Source organism: Chrysemys picta, chromosome 3, assembly GCF_011386835.1.
Source record: "Chrysemys picta bellii isolate R12L10 chromosome 3, ASM1138683v2, whole genome shotgun sequence".
In the NCBI taxonomy this organism is placed as follows: Eukaryota; Metazoa; Chordata; order Testudines; family Emydidae; genus Chrysemys; species Chrysemys picta.
The window spans coordinates 164218463-164239075 of NC_088793.1; the positions used below are offsets into that span (position 1 = coordinate 164218463).

At 48.1% G+C, this 20613-nt stretch overlaps 1 protein-coding gene across 1 annotated transcript in view; it reads left to right on the forward strand.

The window, feature by feature from the left end:
• Positions 1 to 20613, forward strand: part of USH2A (usherin) — a 584327-nt gene that overhangs the window by 463325 nt on the left and 100389 nt on the right. Inside the window, exons 57-59 of the mRNA XM_065589441.1 lie at positions 6411 to 6518; positions 7066 to 7249; positions 15874 to 16031. Of these exons, the coding sequence (XP_065445513.1) occupies positions 6411 to 6518; positions 7066 to 7249; positions 15874 to 16031 (450 nt within the window). The remainder of the gene's footprint in view (positions 1 to 6410; positions 6519 to 7065; positions 7250 to 15873; positions 16032 to 20613) is intronic.

A 20613-nucleotide genomic window follows, 5' to 3' on the forward strand; every position in this document is an offset into this window, starting at 1 on the left:
AAGTAGAGGAGAGTGAGAGAGAAGAAATAAGGTGGGGAAGGAAAAGAATACACAAGGGGGGCAGGGGGCAGTCTTTTGCCCACACAAAGGTATTTGCACGCACACAGTCTCGCACTGCAGGTGGTATTTGGCATTCAGCTGGAGCCAGTAGAGGTGGTGATGTCATCTGTCTTCTTCTCTCTTCCCTGACCTAGTCAGGACATCTCTCAAGATCAGGAGAAAGAAAGCCCTGGATACCAGAATACAGTGGGGATAACAGATGGTGAAACTTGCTCCTTCCCCTTCTCTCTCATCTTTCTGTCAACCATAATTTCAATAGCCAGTTTTCTCCCCAACAAAGTTGTTTTGTTAGGACTGTGATGGGTGGAATAGCCAATCCCCTTGTTATTTTGGCCTCATTTCCAACACTTCAATTTTGGTTCACTGATTTTCAGTTCTACACTTTTTTCTTATTTACCACAGATAATCTTAACACTGTCCTTGAATTATATCAATAACCCTTTTTTTTTTTTTACTAATTCAATCTTTGTCTCACTTTTGCACCTTTTCCCATCAACATTTGTTGTTCTAAGTTACTGTGACATCTTATGAACTGTCACTCACTTTTTACCAGTTGAGCTCATAATTAGGGTAAAGTTGTAGGCCCAATTATCCAACAGCACTTAAGGTTACGCATATAAAGCCATATTTATCTAGGGATCTAAGTAAACTGCATGATTTTCAACAATGCTGAGAACTTGTTACTTAAACTGAAGTAAAATGATTTCTTTTCCAGAGGCAGCTAGGAGATAGTATCCCCAGTTTCTAACCAGAGTAACAAAAGATGGACAAACTCTGCCACCACTTCCGATTGTTTTTTCCCTAGCCTATCAGGATTATCTCAGCCTCTGACTAGGTCTCCGTCTGCTGTCCTGCATCAAAGCCCCAATGCTGGTTAGGCACTGGGTAAGCAGGGAAACTGCACCGTCTGGATCTTGTGAAATAAAGAACTGACTGTCATCTGTGTATTGGAGGCACAGCAGCCTATACTACCTCCCTAAAACTCCTAAGAGCCTCTGTACACATCAAAAAAGGGGACAGAAACATAACCCTGTGGTCAGCAGCAGTGTTCCCTCTAATTTTTTCCACCCATGTGCAGAATGAATTTTGTTAAGTGCACCAATATGGAGGTGACGTGTGACACATCACCTTCATATTGTTGCACATAACAAAATTCATGTGGTGTGGGTGGAGTCGAGGAATTCTTGTGGGAGGGGGCTCAGGGCTGGGGCAGAGGGTTGGGGTGCAGGGTGTGAGGGCTCTAGGGTGCAGATGAAGGGTTTGGGGTGCAGGAGAGTGCTCTGGGGCTATGGCAGGGAGAGAGGACTCCCCCCAGCGCTCTCGCCCCGCAGCAACACTGGGCCTCGGGGGGAGAGGCGCTTATCCCCGCTGCTGGAGCTCTGGGGCTGGGGCTGCAGCAGGATAGGCAACCCTCCCCCGTCCCCAACAGGTCATGGCCAGGGGAGGCGCTGCCTGGGCCACGCCTGGGTCCAGGCTGCTCCGGGGTTGGGCCAGGCTGCACCGCTGTGGCTGGGCCAGGGGCTGGCCTGGGCTGCACCTGGGGCCAAGCCTGGGCCTGATCTGGCCGCGGCTGGGTCCAGGCCACTCCAGCTGCAGCAGGTCCAGGCCACAGGGTGAGTTGGGATTGGGGGAGGGGTGTCCCTCCTGCGGCAGGTTGGGGGCTGGGCTAGATGAGGGGTGCCCCTCCCCCGGCCACGGCAGGTCCCGGGCGGATTCCCTAAGCACCTGTGCGGCGCTAAATAGGCTGCTGCATGGCCATGCAGCTTACAGGAAACTTAGGTCAGCAGTAGCAAAGGCTTGGTTTTTGTCCACTGTCAAGAAGAGATGAGCAACCAGTGCGACCAGTGCAGTCTCCATATCAGACCCAGATCTAAAATTGAAGTGCCTGGGTATTAAGAAATCTGAGTATTCCAGGTAGTGCCAGAGTTGCTTTGCCTCAATTTTCTTTTTAACTTCCCTAATAAAGGGAGATTAGAGCTTGGGGATAATTAGAAGATTCTAAGCGTACAGAGATGGCTTCTTGAACAATTGCCTAAGAACTGCTTCTTTGAGAGAGGCTGGCAACCTGCCCTACAGAAGAAGTTGCTGATAATTTCCACAACATCTCTGGCTGAAACTCAAGGGGAAAATACCTCACATGTGCCCTCTCCTCCCACCTAAGAAATAGTTCTGCCTCCAGAGAAGTTGAAATTTTGTTCCTCGGCAAACAATACAATTTTTCATAGCACGGTTGCTCTGGAGAATAGATAAAGTTGTCTCCTCACAAACAGTGATCTCTTTTTCTTTAGTGTGGCTCTCTCAATAAGCCTCTGTCCACGTTGCCATAGTAAGCCAGCAGAGAAATGGGTGATCATTACTTCTGTCAGTAAGAATCAAGTCTTATGCTAGTTTAGAGGGGGACTTTCTGTGGTCGCTGTGTTGAATTCATGACTGTGGTTTTGCAATATGGATAATTGTTACTTTCTAAATTCATGCAATAAACTAAAACAATCAATCTTATTTCACATGTAATCCCAAATGTTTGAACTAAGGGTTGTTTCAGCCCCCGTGGATGTATGGTTTGATTTTTCTCATCTTTTTTCAAAACCTCTGGTGTTCTCAAAGCAACAGTTGAACATTAATGAAGCTGTAGCATTAGTCTTCCCTGAGACGTTGAATCTAGGGCTGTACAAATAACAGATGAGTAGGCTAGCACCTTGCCACTGCATCATTGTCTTGCTGCTTATTTTTAATTACATCAAAGCTTTGGAAACATGATCCCATAAATGCTTTGTGGGAATAGTGGTGAATGTGTTCATCATGTGAAATCCATAAATTGCTTATAATCCTCTCAAGATGTTAAAAAAAGCATTAAGTAATTGAAGACAGGAAGTCCTCAGTTAATTATTTAGAGGTGTTATCAATGCTTTAAGTAAACTGAAGCATTTTCTGCTATCTCACTGAGTTGAATGCCACTGGGACCTAGGGGCAGCAGCCATCATCTTCTCATGTTCTCTAATGCAAACAGCACATGGCAGCTTGTCAATAAAGGACCTTTTTATATCATTTATTACTGAACACTTCCACTACCCTGTACAGAACAATTTGGATGACAGTTATGGCATTGTTTCACTTTGTGTTACTACTGCTTTACAAATGGGCCTGCTAATGCGCTGCGGTAGGGGGGAAGGATTCACTAAAATAATTAGAGGCATTGCTGTAAAAGAAAGCTTAGAGTGCCCTCTTCAGCAGCAGCAAGTGTGACGATGATTCTTCTTAACTCTATTTTTATATTTGGCTAAAAATCTTATCCAGAGTAATGGACTTCATCAAGAGTTTCTGTGAGTGATCCTATTTAAGTAAGAGCCAGAAAGTCACTGACATGCAGTTTCATAAATGAAATAAGACTCCAGCGTATTTTGTGATAGAGTGGTTTGAAATTATTCTACACACACACACACTCACTCTCTCTCTCTCTCTCTCTCTCTCTCTCGCTCTCTACTTAAGAGTAGTGGAAAGGTGTGTGACTCAGTAGCACTGCCACTGGACAACCCTATGTCCAGGCAGCGGCAACTCATTAGCAACATGTTTTTTCATAAATAAAAACTATCAGCAACTTGACATCCTCCTGAGTGAAATTCCTGTGGTGGCCCAGGACTGTCAGCACTGGAGCTAATTGCTGCAGCCAGGACCACAAGCAGAGACAAATAGTGTTGGAAATGATTGACTGATTGATAGGATAATACATTCTTTAGGAGCTGTTTGGCAACCACTTGGAAAAACAGTGGATGATACAATAGTCCGGTGACTGACCACCTTAAAGTAACAATTGCAGAATCAAATTCCAAGGGAAATGACTCCTTGAATTAGTATCCACAGGGGGAAAATGTTAAAAGCAAAGTATTGTTTGCATTTCAAAATCATCATATTACGTTTGTTGTTATTTATTATTAATCACATGCATAGATTTGTTCAGGGCTCTTCAAAACGTGCACAAGGTCCTTATAGCAAAGAATGTATAATCTATCTAAAATCAACTACATGTATGACTAGAAGTTCCAGGCACCAGAATTTTTCCAGTAAATTTAGTGAAACCATGCGCTCTCTTTTTAATGCCCATTTTTCTCTTTAAAGTGTAGCTGTAAATGAGTATTGCTTTATTATGCATGTTTCCTTTAAAAGTGAACATGACTCCCTTATGGGGAATTCAAGTAATTTGTTGCCACAGTAATCTTTCCTAGCCTGAAATGTTAAATTATTGGCTTTCCTCCATGCCTTTGCTTCTGTCTAGTCTGCAACTGTCATTTCCTCCCCTCTTACTTTTATGCTGAGTGTTCGGATGATTTTTCTTCTCTTCCAGTTCATGATTAGGTTACATTCAGGGCTGTCCCCCTGAGTCATCTCTTTATTTTCTCTTCTTCACATCCTGTTCAGTTTGTGAGCAGCTTTTGTGTCTTCCATTCATTATTTTACCTCTTTAGCTGCCTGTTGCTTATTACTGCTCTGTACGTACAAACCATTTCTTTTAACCGTGAAAATATTGCCTAACTGGTTTTGAACAAAGACTTTTATCCTAATGTTTTTTCTTGTTGCGGGACTGTATTTTTTAAATAATTACAATTACATATACACACACTCACATGAATTTTTAAAGAACAATATTAAGGCTGCAATGTCAAACACTCAAAAGTAAGAAATGCCTGAATGAAGGTTGCCTGTGTAGCCCTTGTGCATATACAATATGATACAGTCTTTAATTATATGATCACATACTATTTTTTTCCATAGGATCCCTCCTCATTCAGAATGGACAGTGCTCAATTAATGAGAAGCTAGTCAATATTTTTTATCCTCATTGCAATGTGTAGCCCCATGCCTTATTTACTTCATGCCATTCAATTCCTGCTCTGAAGGTAGAATTATTAGTTTCCTTATGATGCTCATCACTATAATATCCGAGGACTTCAGAAAAATTAATTAATTTATCTACATAACATCCCTATGAAATGCGGGGGTGGAATTATTCCCATTTTACAAATGTGGAACTGAGGCACAAAGAGATTAAGATCAGAAGTAGCCACTAATTTTGTGTGCCGAATTTGAGATGAGAGTACTTAGCATTATATACCACTTAATATGTTATGCACAGCTCCCATTGTCTTCATTTGCAGTTGTGAGTGTTCAACTCTCTGTAAACAGGGCCGGCTCTGGCTTTTTTGCCGCCCCAGGCAAAAAAGCCCCCCCCCCCCCCCGTAGCACGGCAGGGGAGGGCGCCGGGGGGAGGGGGGAGCCCTGGGGGGAGGGCGGAGAGCCTGGCCGGGGCTCCGCTCTCCCCAGCGGCCGGAGCGCCCGGAGGAGGGCAGCAAGCCCGGCCGGGGCTCCGCTCTCCCCGGCGGCTGGAGCGCCGGGGGAGGGCGGCGAGCCCACTGCGGGTCCGCTCTCCCCAGCGGCCAGAGCACCGCGGGGAGGGCAGCGAGCCCAGTCGCGGCCCCGCTCTCCCTGGCAGCCGGAGGGCCGCGGGGAGGGCGGCGAGCCCAGTCGCGGCCCCGCTGCCGGGGGAGAGCGGCGAGCCCACTGCGGCTCCGCTGTCCCTGGTGGCCAGAGCACCATGCCGGCCCCCTCCAGGTGCCGCCCTAAGCACAAGCTTGGTGGGCTGGTGCCTGGAGCCGGCCCTGTCTGCAAATCAGACCCCAAGGTCTCTGGTTGGGCATCCAGAAAATGAGGAACACACGATTAGTGACTACCTCTGAAAAGTTTGGTTTAAATGTGTTGCCCAGCATCACACAGGAACTCTGTGGCAGATCCAGGGATAAAATCCAGTTCTCAAGGGCAACATTCAACTGTCGTAACCATGAGACCCGCCTTTTCTCCTGCAATCCCCTGACTGCTTCACTATACACTATCCAATTTCTGCAACAAATGAGGTCGAGGTCCAGTAGATAACAGCCTCCTTTAGTACACATCCCTGATTCATCCCCAGAACAGGTGCACTGAATGAGCCAGATATCCTGTGGAAAAAATAGTATGTAATAAAAGACTGTATGATCGCACATAAATGCAAAGGAGCCAAATTCAGGATGCACAGGCAAACTTAATTCTGGGAGTTCCTGTCTTTTGAGTGTTTGATTTTGCTTAATATTCTTTTAGCATAGCTTTTATGTATAATTGCCTATGTTTTTAAAAAAACAAACTGGAAAAAAGAAGAAAAAATTCTGTCCTATAGTGTTCTATTGACACCAACATGGGACGTCGCCAGGTTTGAAACCTTTAGATTTTTGTGCCAATGGAGTAACTTTCCCTCTACAGTTGTAATTCTCAGGATGTCTAAGGTCATCATTTTAGTATTATGTTTGTGTTTGTTTTGTTTTTAGGTCTCCAGCCATACACTAACTACAGCTTCACACTTACAGCCTGCACATCTGCTGGATGTAGCTCTAGCCAGCCATTTGCAGGTCGAACCTTGCAAGCTGCTCCTCAGGGTAAGGAAAAGGCATTCACATAATATTAGAGGAAATCATTGGGGGCCAAATTTCTGTAAATGGGCAAAACTCCATTGACATTGATGGAGCTCCTGAGCAGTCATTTACAACAGGTAATTTGGCTCTTCAGTGCAATAATTGTATTATAACCCCATCTGTATGCTGAACCACAGTGTTTCAGGTTCTCTGTTTTTTGTGAGATCAACTTTCTGGCATCATCTAGAAGTAAATGATTTCCAGATGCAATTGTAATGGGCACATTTTTATAAAACAAAAATAAATATATGCTGACACACCAGGCAAAGTTAGTCCTGTGATTATCAACTTTTAAGTCTGATTCTCCATTGACCTGCATCCTGAATATTTATTTATGTCAGTGCTAATAGAGTATAGAATGTGTGTAAACTACCTTTCTGATCTGGTAGTGGTCTATGCTCACTTTGCACTGGTGTAAGCGACTGCACAAGGTACAGGGAAATAGAGAATCAGGACCTTTTATATTTAATTTTATGATATGGCTGAAACAATGGTATGCTGATGTTAACAGGAGTATGGTCGAAGCCTCGTCATATCACAGTCAGCTCGACACGAGTGGAATTCTATTGGGGTGAACCAGAAAAACCCAATGGACTCGTTTCTCAATATCGATTGCTTCGTAATGGAGAAGAGATTTTCCAGGGTGGCAGCGGAAATCTGAATTTCACTGATGATGGCCTGCAGCCCAACAGTAGGTAAGGCCTAATAAAGAACTTTGGTAAGCTTCATAGAGTGCTTAAGAATTAGATTTTGCAGGAGAAGAGTAAAATTTTCAAAGGTGTCTAAGATTAACCTGAATCCAATTTTCAAAGTGCATAACCTGCTGAAGTGCTTTTGAAAATCCTGCTAAGCACCTATCTACATCTTTAGGTGCCTAAATACCTTTGAAAATCTGGCCCTGAGGGCCTAAGCCTCCTATCCCCCAGCCCTGAGCCCCCCCAAACCTGGAGCCCCTCCTGCACCCAACCCCCCTGACTCTCTCCTGCACCCCAACCCCCTGACCCAGTTCGGAGCCCCTCCCGCACCCCAAACCCCTCATCCCTAGCTCCAGCCCAGAGCCCTGTTCCCTCTGCAGTCCACCCCCCTGCCCCAGCCCTGAGCCCCCCAAACCCCTCATCCCCAGCCCCAAGCCCTGACTCCCTCCCATGCCCCAACCTACTGACCCAGCTCTGAGCCCCCCCAAACCCGGAACCCCTTCCTGCACCCCAAACCCCTCATCCCCACCCCCAGTCCAGAGCCCTGACCCCCTCCTGCACCCCAACTCCCTGCCCCAGCTCAGAGCCCCCCTCCACACCCTGAACCCCTCATTCCTGGCCCCACCCCACAGCCTTTACCCCCCAACCTTCTGCCCCAGCCCTGAGCCCCTCCTACACCCCAAACCCCTCATCCTCAGCTCTGCTGGGTCATGGGCATCAACAATTTTCTTCACCTGGGTCCCCAGAAAAAAAGTTTGAAAACCACTGATCTAGTCTGACCTCCTGCCCATTGCAGGCCACAGAACCTCACCCACCCACTTCTGTAACAGACCCCCTAACCTCTGGCTGAATTACTGAAGTCCTCAAATCATGGTTTAGAGAATTCACTATTTACACCAGTTTAAACCTGCAAGTGATCCATACCCCATGCTGCAGAGGAAGGACCCCCCAGGGTCTCTGCCAATCTGACACGGCGGGGGAAGGGTGGGGGGGAATTCCTTCCCAACCCCAAATATGTCAAACAGACCCTGAACCAATAGGCCACATGCCATTGTAGGCATTCCCTACCTCAGTATCTTTCTCTGAGCTTTAATTGTTCTGGCTCATAGTTCCACTTTTCTTCTATTGTCTTGGCTCAGAGAGGTTGAAATTCTTTACATAGCAGACTATGCACTGGGTGGTGGATAATGCATGTTGAACATACCAGTTTGAAGGTGAAAATCCCTAATAATAGCATCTCCTAATATTTTTAAGAGGCCATTCTAAAATTGTTTTTAATGCGTCACATGGTCTAAGTGTTTCTTAAGATGCTATGAAATGTAATATAAAAAGTACACCTCTACCCCGATATAACGTGACCTGATATAACACGAATTCAGATATAACGCGGTAAAGCAGTGCTCTGGGGGGACAGGACTGTGCACTCCGGCAGATCAAAGCAAGTTCGATATAACGCAGTTTCACCTATAACGCGGTAAGATTTTTTGGCTCCCGAGCAGAGGTGAAAGTAAGCCAGTACAGTCCGGTATGGTGTACCGGCAAGAGCCAGTACGCCATGTGGGACCGCACCAGCTTCCGTGGCAGGGATTTAAAGGGTTCTGGGCTCCCCGCTGGGAGCCCAGAGCCCTCTAAATCCCGCCTGCAGCTCCAGCAGCTGGGCTGGGGCCGGGATTTAAAGGGCTTAGAGCTCCCACGGCTGCGGTGAGCCCAGAGCCCTTTGAATCCCACCCGCAGCTCCGGCAGCTGAGCTGGGGCCGGGATTTAAAGGGCTCAGAGCTCCCCACAGCGGCAGGAGCTCTGGGCCCTTTAAATCCCGGCCCCAGCCCGGCAAGGTTCGGGGTTCCCCACAGCCGCAGGAGCTCCGGGCCCTTTATATCCCGCCCGCCGCTCCAGCAGCCAGAGCTGCGGTGGGGATTTAAAAGGCCCGGAGCTCCATGGCAGCCGGAGCCCCAGGCCCTTTAATTTGCCCCTGAGCCCCAGGGGCTCCCAGCCACCTCTGCAGCTATGAGCCCCAGGTTGATTTAAAGACCCTGGGGCTCCCAGCCACAGCCGGTGCCCCAGGGCCTTTAAATCTTGAGGCCCCGCCTCTTCTGGTTGAAGCCCCGCCTCTTCCAGATGAGGCCACGCCCCCTCAGGACTTCGGCAGTACCGATTACTGTAAGTACTGTAAGTTCTTCTTCGAGTGCTTGCTCATATCGATTCCAATTAGGTGTGCGCGCCACGTGCACGATCGTCAGAGAAATTTTCTACCCTAGCAACACCCGGTGGGTCGGCTGTGGAGCCCCCTGGAGTGGCACCTTCATGGCGCTGTATATATACCCCAGCCGACCCAGCGCCCCCTCAGTTCCTTCTTACCGCCCGTGACGGTCGTTGGAACTGTGGAGCGCGGCATAGCTGTTCTCCACTCTCCTTAGCTTTACCCGTTGCTTCTTGTAGATAGTTGTTAATTGTGTTTTTTAGGTTAGTAGTTGTTGTTAATAATTATAAATAGTTTTTCGTAGTTAGCGGGGGTTAAGGGGGCCTTTATTCCCCCCTTTTCCCTCCCGGCACACAGCCAGGCTCATGCCCAAGGCTCCCGGCTTTAAGCTGTGCACGACATGTGCTAGGCCTATGCCAATGGGAGACCCCCATGACTCTTGTCTGAAGTGCTTAGGGGAGTCTCACCAAACGGACAAGTGCAAGATTTGCAAGGCTTTCAGGCCAAGGACGAAAAAGGAGTGGGACTTCAGGCTTAAGCAGCTCCTCATGGAAGCGGCACTTAGCCCGGATCCTCCTTCAGCGTGCCAGGTTCCGGCACCGAGCACCTCGGTGCGTAGTGCCCCAGCGGCTCCGCTCGGTACTGCACTGCGGGAAGACGCGGAAAAGGCGCCACGGCACTGTCCTCCCTCGGCACCGCGTCCGCCGCAAGCCCCTCGGCGCCGGTCCCTGTCTCCGGGACATAAAAGGCCCCGTAAAACTCAGGACGTTGCCATCCAACAGGCACCGGCTCCCCCCTCACCGGTGGTAGAGCCGTGCCCGGCTTCCGAAGGCCAGAGGGTGCAAGTATCATCAGCACCATTGACTCCGGCGCCGGCGGTAGAGCCGTTGAGTCCGGTGCGGACTGGCTCACCGCCTCATCAGGTGGTGGAGCCCTGTCTCCCTTCTACACCGGAGACGTTTGCCACGGCGAGAGACCTCATCGCCCTCACAGAGCCAGCACCTTCTCAACCCGTGGCACCGCATGCCCTTCGTACGGTACAGTCCAGGGGCAAACCTACCCTGATACGGCCACCATCTCCGGGCGTGGACTCGCAGCACCGCTCCCGGTCTCGGAGCAGGTCTCGACGCCGCTCACAGTCCCGGCACCGATCTCCATCTTGGCGCTGGTCGTACTCGCGGCACAGATCTACCTCCCGGCACCGGTCTTCTTCTCGGCACCGACCCGAGCATCGGTACCGGTCGGAGTCAAGGCGCAGCTCTCGGCACCGGTATGAGCAACACTCCCATTCCCGAGGCCGCTCCTGGCACCGAGGTTACAGACTGTCTTCGTCGTCCAGATCCAGATCCGGATCCTGGTACCGACATGCATATAGGCACCGTTCTCGATCCCGGTACCGTTCACCGGCACCACACAGAGACCGCTCGCCAATTGATCGGCACCGCTCGGCACCGTACTAGGACGTTTCCCTGGACCCACGCTCGGCACCGCCCTGGCCCTCGAGATCGGCGTCTCACTCTTCCGAAGGGGCGCCCCGTTCAACGTATCCTGCTCAGGGTCAAGCTGCAGACGACTTGGGTCATTGGCAGGAGGGGGCAGACAACCTTCGACAAGACCCTAAGCATTGGTCTTTCTGGACCCCTTGGGCGTATCACCAGGCTCAAGGGGCTCCACTAGCGGCCTCTCGCTCGGCTCACTCTGAGTTCCTGAGGCCACCATCTCCCGTCCTCCCCCAGGGGGTATGGAGGCTCCGGCCCTGACGCCCATGCAGGAACCAGACCCTGGCGCAGGGGATCCTGCACCTCCAAGTCCCTTGGAGCCAGACCCTCACACAGATCCCTTACCCCCTGAGGCGTCCTCCTCATCTTCCCCAGATGAGGCAGTGGCGGGTACAACACCCTCAGGCCCACCTCCTATAGATCTTCGTGCCCACCAAGACTTGTTACAAAGGGTGGCAAGAAATATGGACCTACAGGCCGAGGAGATAGCGGAGGTGGAGGACCCGGTGGTGAGCATCCTTTCATCTGATGCCCCAACCTGGGTGGCGTTGCCCATTATCCGAACAATTCAGGCTAACGCTACGGCCCTATGGCAAACCCCGGCCTCCATCCCTCCAACTGCCAGAGGGGTAGAGAGGAAGTACTTTGTGCCCTCTAAAGACTATGAGTACCTCTACACACATCCCCCACCATGTTCACTGGTAGACTCATCAGTGAACGCCAGAGAGCGCCATGGCCAGCAGGCGGCAGCGCCCAAATCAAAGGACGCTAAGCGCTTTGATTTGTTTGGACGCAAGGTTTATTCGGCGGGGGGTCTGCAGCTCAGGGCCGCAAACCAACAGGCGCTCTTAAAACGATACAATTATAACTCATGGATTTCCATGGGTAAATTCAAAGAGTTGGTTCCCCAGGACTCAAGGGAGGAGTTCGGGGCCCTGGTGGAGGAGGGCAAAAAGGTGACTAGAACCTCCTTACAGGCCTCCCTCGACATTGCGGACTCGGCCGCCAGGACTCTAGCATCTGGGATAGCCATGCGACGTGTCTCCTGGCTCCAGGTTTCGGGGTTACAGCCAGAACTGCAGCAGACGCTGCAGGATCTGCCGTTCGAGGGCCAAGGCTTGTTCTCGGACAAGACGGACTCTAGATTACAGAGCCTCAAAGAGAACCATCATGCGCTCCCTGGGGATGCATGTCCCAGGACCTCAATGCAGGCCCTTTAGGCCACAGCCACAAAGGTTCTACCCTCCTCCTCCTCATCCGAGACAGGACTTCCCCAGAAGGCGGGGACGAGGTGGTAGACGGAAGCCGACCGGACCCCAACCCGGTCAGAACCAGGGCCCCCCTAGGCCACCTTCAGGACCTAGGCAAAACTTTTGAAGCTGTGCCCGAGGACAGCGCACCAGCCACTACCCAGGATCCATCTCATTTATTTCGGGATCGCCTCTCCTGTTTCCACCGTGCTTGGTCCCTTATAGCTTCGGACTGTTGGGTCCTTCGCACGGTGGAGAGGGGATACGCCCTCCAGTTTTCTTCGTTTCCCCCCTCCCACCCCCTCTCCCCGTCCCTCTTCAGGGACCCTTCTCACAAGCATCTCCTTATACAGGAGGTTTTTGAGCTCCTCTCTATGGGGGCCATAGAGGAGGTTCCCCCAGAGTTAAGGGGCAAGGGGTTTTACTCCCGCTACTTCCTGATCCCCAAAGCAAAAGGGGGTCTGCGACCCATTTTAGACTTACGCGGACTCAACAAATTCATAGTAAAGTTGAAGTTCCGCATGGTCTTCTTGGGGACCATCATCCCTTCCCTGGTTCCTGGGGACTGGTACGCTGCCCTCGACATGAAGGATGCATATTTTCATATAGCGATCTACCCCCCTCATAGGCGCTTCCTTCGTTTTGTAGCAAACAAGGTACACTACCAATTTGCCGTCCTTCCCTTCGGACTGTCCGCAGCTCTGAGAGTGTTCACCAAATGTATGGCTGTCATGGCAGCATACCTTCGGCGACAAAGGATACAGGGGTTCCTGTATCTAGACGACTGGCTGGTCCGTGGCCACACTACAAACATTCCACGACTTAGGCATTCTACTCAACAAAGAGAAGTCCACTCTGGAGCCGACCCAGAGAATAGAGTTTATCGGGGCAGTCTTAGACTCCACACTCGCCCGAGCTCTTCTGCCAGGCACTCGGTTTCGCACCATCGTGAACATCATCCACGGACTCCAGGCCTTCCCGATTACCACTGTAAGGACGTGCCTCGGTCTGTTGGGTCACATGGCCTCTTGTACTTACGTAACCAGGCATGCCAGACTTCGGCTTCATCAACTTCAGGCCTGGGTGTCCTCGGTGTACCGCCCTTCTCGGGACAGCCTGAACATGGTGGTCACAATTCCGAACTCGGTCTTGACCTCTCTCACCTGGTGGCTGGATCACAAGGCGGTTTGTGCAGGAGTGCTGTTTCACACCCCACAACCCTCCCTGCACCTGGTCACGGACGCCTCATCTCTAGGTTGGGGCGCTCACCTCGGGGAGCACCATACCCAAGGCCTGTGGACCGCATCCCAACTAGCTCTGCACATCAACGTTCGAGAGCTGATGGCGGTGCGCCTAGCCTGTCAGGCATTTCTCGGTCTCCTGCATGGCCGCTGCATGTTAGTCCTCACAGACAACACCATGGCCATGTTCTACATCAACAAGCAAGGAGGAGCCCGGTCGTCTCCCTTATGCCAAGAGGCCATTCGCCTGTGGGAGTTCTGCATTGCCCACTCGATACATCTCATGGCATCGTTCCTCCCTGGAGTCCAGAACACTCTGGCGGACCGTCTCAGCAGATCCTTCCAGATGCACGAGTGGTCGATTCGCCCGGACATCATCTATTCCATCTTCCAGAGGTGGGGATTTCCCCAGGTAGACCTGTTCGCATCACAAGCCAACAGGAAGTGCCACGTGTTCTGCTCACTACAAAGGCGATCTCCGGGCTCCCTGTCGGACGCTTTCCTTCTAACGTGGAAAGACCAGCTGTTTTACACTTTCCCTCCATTCCCACTGGTCCACAGGGTACAGCTCAAACAACGCAGAGACCAGGCACGTGTGATTCTAGTCACTCCAGCTTGGCCAAGACAGCACTGGTACACCACGCTTCTGGAGCTATCGGTTCAAACTCTGATCGCGCTTCCCTTGTGCCCAGACTTGATCTCCCAGGACCACGGCCGATTGTGTCACCCTGACCTGCAATCGCTCCACCTTACAGCGTGGATGCTCCGTGGCTGAATTGGACAGAGCTACAATACATCCCGTGCAACAGATTCTATTGGGAAGTAGAAAGCCCTCTACACGGACCACTTACTTAGCCAAGTGGAAGCGGTTCTCCTGTTGGTGTGACCAGCGGGCCACGCCCCCCTTGCAGGCATCTATTCCTCTTATACTCAAGTATCTCCTGTCCTTGAGACAGCAGGGCCTGGCGATATCTTCAGTCAGGGTTCACCTGGCTGCTATATCGGCGTTCCACCCAGGAGAACATGCTTCCTCGGTCTTCTCTAACCCGATGGTTGTCAGATTCCTCAAGGGCTTAGACCGCCTTTACCCACAGCAACGCCAGCCCGTTCCGGCGTGGGATCTTAACCTGGTTCCCTCCAAGCTCACAGGATCCCCATTTGAGCCATTGGCTACCTGCTTGCTCCTTTACCTATCTTGAAAGACAGTTTTCCTTGTAGCCATCACTTCAGCAAGGCGTGTTTCTGAACTCAAGGCCCTCACATCTGAGCCTCAGTACACAGTCTTCCATAAAGACAAGGTGCAGCTTCGCTCCCACCCTGCTTTCCTTCTCAAGGTTGTATCAGCTTTTCATGTGAACCAGGATATATTCCTCCCGGTCTTCCATCCTAAGCCACACGCCACGCGCCAAGACCAGCGTATGCACTCCTTGGACGTGCGCAGGGCCCTTGCTTTCTATATTGAGCGTACGAAACCATTCCGAAAGATGACACAACTCTTTGTTGCAGTAGCCGACCGGCTGAAAGGCCTACCGGTCTCCTCCCAATGTCTCTCCTCTTGGATCACGTCCTGCATTCGTGCTTGCTACGACCTGGCTGGTGTCCCAGCGCCACACCTCACCGCCCACTCCACAAGGGCCCAAGCCTCCTCGACTGCCTTCCTGGCTCAAGTCCTGATCCAGGACATTTGTAGAGCTGCAGTTTGGTCATCGGTCCACACCTTCGCCGCTCACTATGCACTGGTACAGCAGTCCAGAGACGATGCTGCATTCGGTTCAGCGGTTTTGCACACAGCGATGTCTCACTCCGACCCCACCGCCTAGGTAAGGCTTGGTAGTCACCTAATTGGAATCGATATGAGCAAGCACTCGAAGAAGAAAAATGGTTACTCACCTTTGTAACTCTTGTTCTTCGAGATGTGTTGCTCATATCCATTCCAAATCCGCCCCCCTTCCCCACTGTCGGAGTAACCGGCAAGAAGGAACTGAGGGGGCGCTGGGTTGGCTGGGGTATATATCCAGCGCCATGAAGGCGCCACTCCAGGGGGGCTCCACAGCCGACCCACCGGGTGTTGCTAGGGTAGAAAATTTCTCCGACGATCGTGCACGCAGCGCGCGCACACCTAATTGGAATGGATATGAGCAACACATCTCGAAGAACAACAGTTACAAAGGTGAGTAACTGTTTTTTACTTTCACCCCTGCTCCCGAGGACAGCGTTATATCGGGGTAGAGGTGTATTAGTTTGATTAGCAAGAGATGTGTGACTTTTCTTATCTGATAAAGGAGAAAGTGAAAATCTGTATTTTAATGCAATATATATAACATGCTTTGTGGTCTGTGCTTCCTAAACTGGTGCAAAAGGGAAATAATTCCAGTACAAACATCCCTACAGCATTTAACCACCGTTTCTGTTGCTGCTGTTTTTTGTGTTTGTGCAGATATGTTTACCAGCTGGAATCCAGCACTGGGGGTGGCAGCAGTACTAGTGACAAATACGTTATACAAACACCAGTAGAAACACCAGAGGAAATCCATGTTCCATATAATGTCACAGTAATGGATGCATATTCCATATTTGTGGCTTGGGACACTCCAGGTAAAAACATACTTCTGTATAGTTCCTTGTGGCAAATTAAAGAATTCCTTGTGGCAAATTAATGGGCATAGGGAAAATAACACATTGAGCAAATTTGCTGTTTCATTCTGGTTTCTCGTTCATGTCTGGTGTCAAAAAGTGCATCTGTGAATTGAGTAGCTGGTATCCTATGCTGATGATTCTTATAGAGATTTAATATAATAATTGTCTCATGTACCTGACTGCTTTGTTGTGAGGATTGATTGTCTGTACATTGGTTTGAACATATAAACTACTATGTAAGTACTAAGTATTATTGAAAGAAACAATTCAAATAGCTGCATGTCAGGAAAACTGAATGTAAATTTCCTTCTTTCATCTTTGCTGAAACTGGATTATTGACAGGGAAGATGCTTGTTGATGGTATAAGTTCCTATATTCCTGGAGCCTTAAAATGCCACTTAGCCTGCAGGATGAACAACACTGAGTTCCTGTGACAAAGACACTCCTTTCCTGTATTTTAATTTTAAGATTCATGAGCTATACATGAAATGGCTTTTCAGTTGTCTCTTTCCCAACTTGGTCTTGATGCTCCTGATTTCTAAATGTTAGCAACTAGTCATAGGTTTGGCTTACTATCATCATCATCATCATCATCATCAATGACTCACTCTTACTCCATTTGCCTTGGTTAATAACAACTGAGTACAGCTGCTCTATATCCCATTACCAGTCCCCAAAACCACCCAGATTTCTCTAATTCAGGATATGCCTGGGTGGTTTTTGGGACTGGTAATGGGATATAGAGCAGCTGTACTCAGTTGTTATTAACCAAGGCAAATGGAGTAAGAGTGAGCCATGAACTAACCATGTTGTGGTATCCTGAGCCTGCACTGGAATCTGAGATGACCCTGATTTGCAATATTGAAAACTATATTTCAAACACTTCATAGTCCAGGGGACTTCAGATTCAATGTTTTGGTTCATGCCCATCTTTAGTTGCAATATTTGCATTTTAATGTTTCATCATCGGAAATTAACATCACCTCCTACTTTACTCCCACTCTGTGTCAAGGAGACAGGAGGACCAGAATCCATGAAATGATACTGATTTATATGAGGTCCTCATCCCAAGTGGCTCTGTCCACTATTTCTGTAGAGAAGGCATAAGGTTCCAGGCCTCCTGGAGATGGTTGGGATCAGCGGAAGGATTTCTTGGCCTGGTATGCAGATGTGTAAAGCAGGAGTTAGGTGTTAACAGCCCCCTTAATCTCACAGAACCATGGGCCAGGTTTTGGTCCACTGATAGTTTAGCCTACTTATTAGATAAACAAAATCTGAACAAATCCGCTCGAGAGTGGGTGAGTAGCAGTTAGGATTTAGCTAAATGTTTGTCACCCCATCAAGAATAAGTGTTGTATTGAGTCAGTACAGATCACGCCTTCACTGGCATGCTACATTTCCCTGGCATGATAAAAATGATATGATACAATTATTGTGGAATGAATGTTAACATCATGGATAGAAACAGAAAGAGAGAGAGAGAGAGAGAGATCCATATTTCCATCTAGCATATTTAATCTCCAGCAGGAACTTCTACTTTTACTTGTATATATCCATAGAAGCTATTGATAATCATATATCCATCAGATATTTAAATTTGTTAACAGCACAGTAGCTGTAACTGAGCTTGTAGTTTTTTGTCATGTTAGGTCGCAACCCCTACAGTGGACAGCTTGTCACTTACCGGATCATCGGTCAGGGTCATCAGTGTGTCAGCTTGTATGTGTAGGGTTTTTTTCAGTGTGCTGTCCAGCTCTGTGCAGATAGCTGGTTCAGCAGACCTTGATAGTACTACCCAATGTTGTTAAGTGCTGAAGGCTGGAACGTCCTTGTCTTGGTAATGCTGTTCGGGCTTCTGTTTTTGAAGCTTCAGTGTTATTACTGTTAACAGCATATAAGGCAGCCTGCTCATTCAGCAAACCCTGATGTTACTTATAAAAAAAGACCACAGGCACAGCTTGGTAACAAAGGCACTTGGCCAGGTTTATTGCCCCCGAGGCCCAGCATGAGTGCCCTGGCTCCGTGGTTACAGGTACATTGACACATGAGTGGCTAGGAGCGAGAAGAGGCTCAGTCAGCAGTGAAAATATCTGCTGTCCCCTGGGCCACACAAAAAATTACAGCAAAGTGCCCCAACATCTATAGCTAAAACTAGCAATTAGGATACACAACTTACACACAACCTTATGTATTTCATAACATTGGTTTGTTGCCTTCCCTTGTTCCTAATATCTTAAACTAAATTGGAAAGTGTCTGTACTAGCTGAAATCCATTTACGTAAATATCTGGTTCCTAGTACAATAGCAACAACTTTGACAATTTCATGTACTAAACAGTGAACTTATAAGCATCTGCTTTAATACATGGCCTGATTTGGGTTCATAGTCCCTGGCTCAGGCCTTCATCTTGCACCAGGCCATCTCTCCCTACTACGCTGACCTTTTTAATGAATCACATTAATGTGTTTTCAAATGTCTAGATAGTAGTTATTTTTTCAGGTGACAATTTTCTTTTATATCGGTCTTTGAAAAACTTTTGAAATGTTTGTTTACAGCAGGAAAAACGGTGTGAGGTTTTTCAGTGAACTCTTTTTTTTATGTCCCTTCTTCCTAATTATTTAAGACATTTTCACCTTGCAGAATAGCCACTGGCTACGAGAAAGTCAGAGGGCATTGACAGTAACTTCACCTAGAAAAACCATTTTGCATTCAAGTATGGTTTAATAAGTATTGTGGTGACTAACTCTGCCCATTTAACCAGTGGCTACTAGGTCTATAATACCCTGAGCTGTCAATCTTTTAATTTGCAGAAGCACAAAATCCATTATAGAAATGCTATAATATATGAAAAAGATTAAAATCTTAAATTAAACTTTTCCCCTGACTGCCAGGAAGGATTTAGAACCCAGCAAGAAGGGAGGTGAATTTGACTGGTGTATAATCTACAGCTGATTTTATTGGAAAGTGCCTCATACTCTGCTATAGTTTTGATAGTCGGTATCATTTAAGGTCCTGAATATTCAGTAACATTAGAAATAAGTTTTAAATCGCAACAAAACATTGAAATGGTGAACAAAGACTTGTGGGAATGGGGTGTTTGTTGAAAATGTTTCTCAACATAGTCTGGATCTTTTCATTTGTCTATTTGAATTCATGTAATTGGCAGTAGGTTAAAATTCTGAGAATAAGGCTTTAGTAAGTCAATGGTCAACATAATACACCTCTTTATCTTGAGATTAGGACTTTGTAAAAAGGCAAATGGGTTCCTGAAACCATACACAGTGTGGGATTGGGTTTTCATGAATATTTGCTGCACCTGGGTTTAATCTATGCACACAATTGTAGAGGTCCCCCTGTACGAGTCCATGTTCTCTGTCAGTCCCACATACCCCTCTTCGAGTCCTGGGATGCACTCCGGACATATAACTTACTTATGTTGTCTTGATAGGGGCTGAGTGACTGGATCTCTTTCACTTCCTACTCCCTGCTGAGTCCCAGTCTTCAGGCCTTTAAGGGAATTTCAGTGGTTTCTCCCACAACATGGTCTTTGGGATGGGCAGTGAGGTGGGGGCCACTGTTTCTTCAGTGAAAGGGTCTTCAGGTGCACAGGATGCACCTGTTCTTCCCACATCAGTAAGGCAATAGCAATAGCAGGGAAACGCTCTGCTGCCAAAACACACACTGCGCACAGGGGCATAGATTCATATAGTACCCCTAAGAGATTAATGGATGTTCCTTCATAAGTGTGAATTTCGGATTATGGGTCACTATAGGCTGTCCATGCTACAAATGTTTTCTTGAAGAAGAAGGGGAGATACAGGGTTAAAAATGAGAGGAGGTAGAGGTTCCCCGTAGAGGCTCAAAAACTGATCTTTTGAGATGGCATGATCCTCTGTGAGTAAACCCTATAGGTCCAGATCATGTAGCCCAGGGAAGCTGAGACCTGCAAGGTTAGTCTAACACTACTTGTGACCCTTATTCACTTCATGGTGCAGGATAGTCTTTTTCTGTTAGATTTACTTTTTCCATGTATGAATCCTAGGTTTTGCAACACACCTATCAAAATACTGTTGTTTTCCCCTTTTACATCCAGAATTGAGCCTTTATGATAAGGGTTGGCAGTGACTCTCCCACTGAAACAGTCATTTTAATTGATATTGTTTCCAGGAATAAAACTGCTTTTTCTTAATTAAGTTTTGATGAAAGGGTAGTTGGCCTTGGTATCTTCCTGTCTATGTATAGCAGGCCACTTTGGCATTGGATCTGCTTATCTGCTGTAATAAATTTGAATCAAATATTCACCCTGGGGATTAATTATGGACATCCTATCAGACAAATTCTCCTTTTTTGGGTTTTAGTTATGATGTTTCAACATCAGTGATGTATCCAAATTCCATAACTTTAGAGAGATATAACGTTTTAAAACTCCTGACCTAGCTAAATGGCAAGGTGGCTGAGCAGTAGTTAAAATGATGGATTCAGAAAAAATGTTTGACACACCTCACTCGCTAAGGAAAATAGGGCTTTATTTTCTGAAATA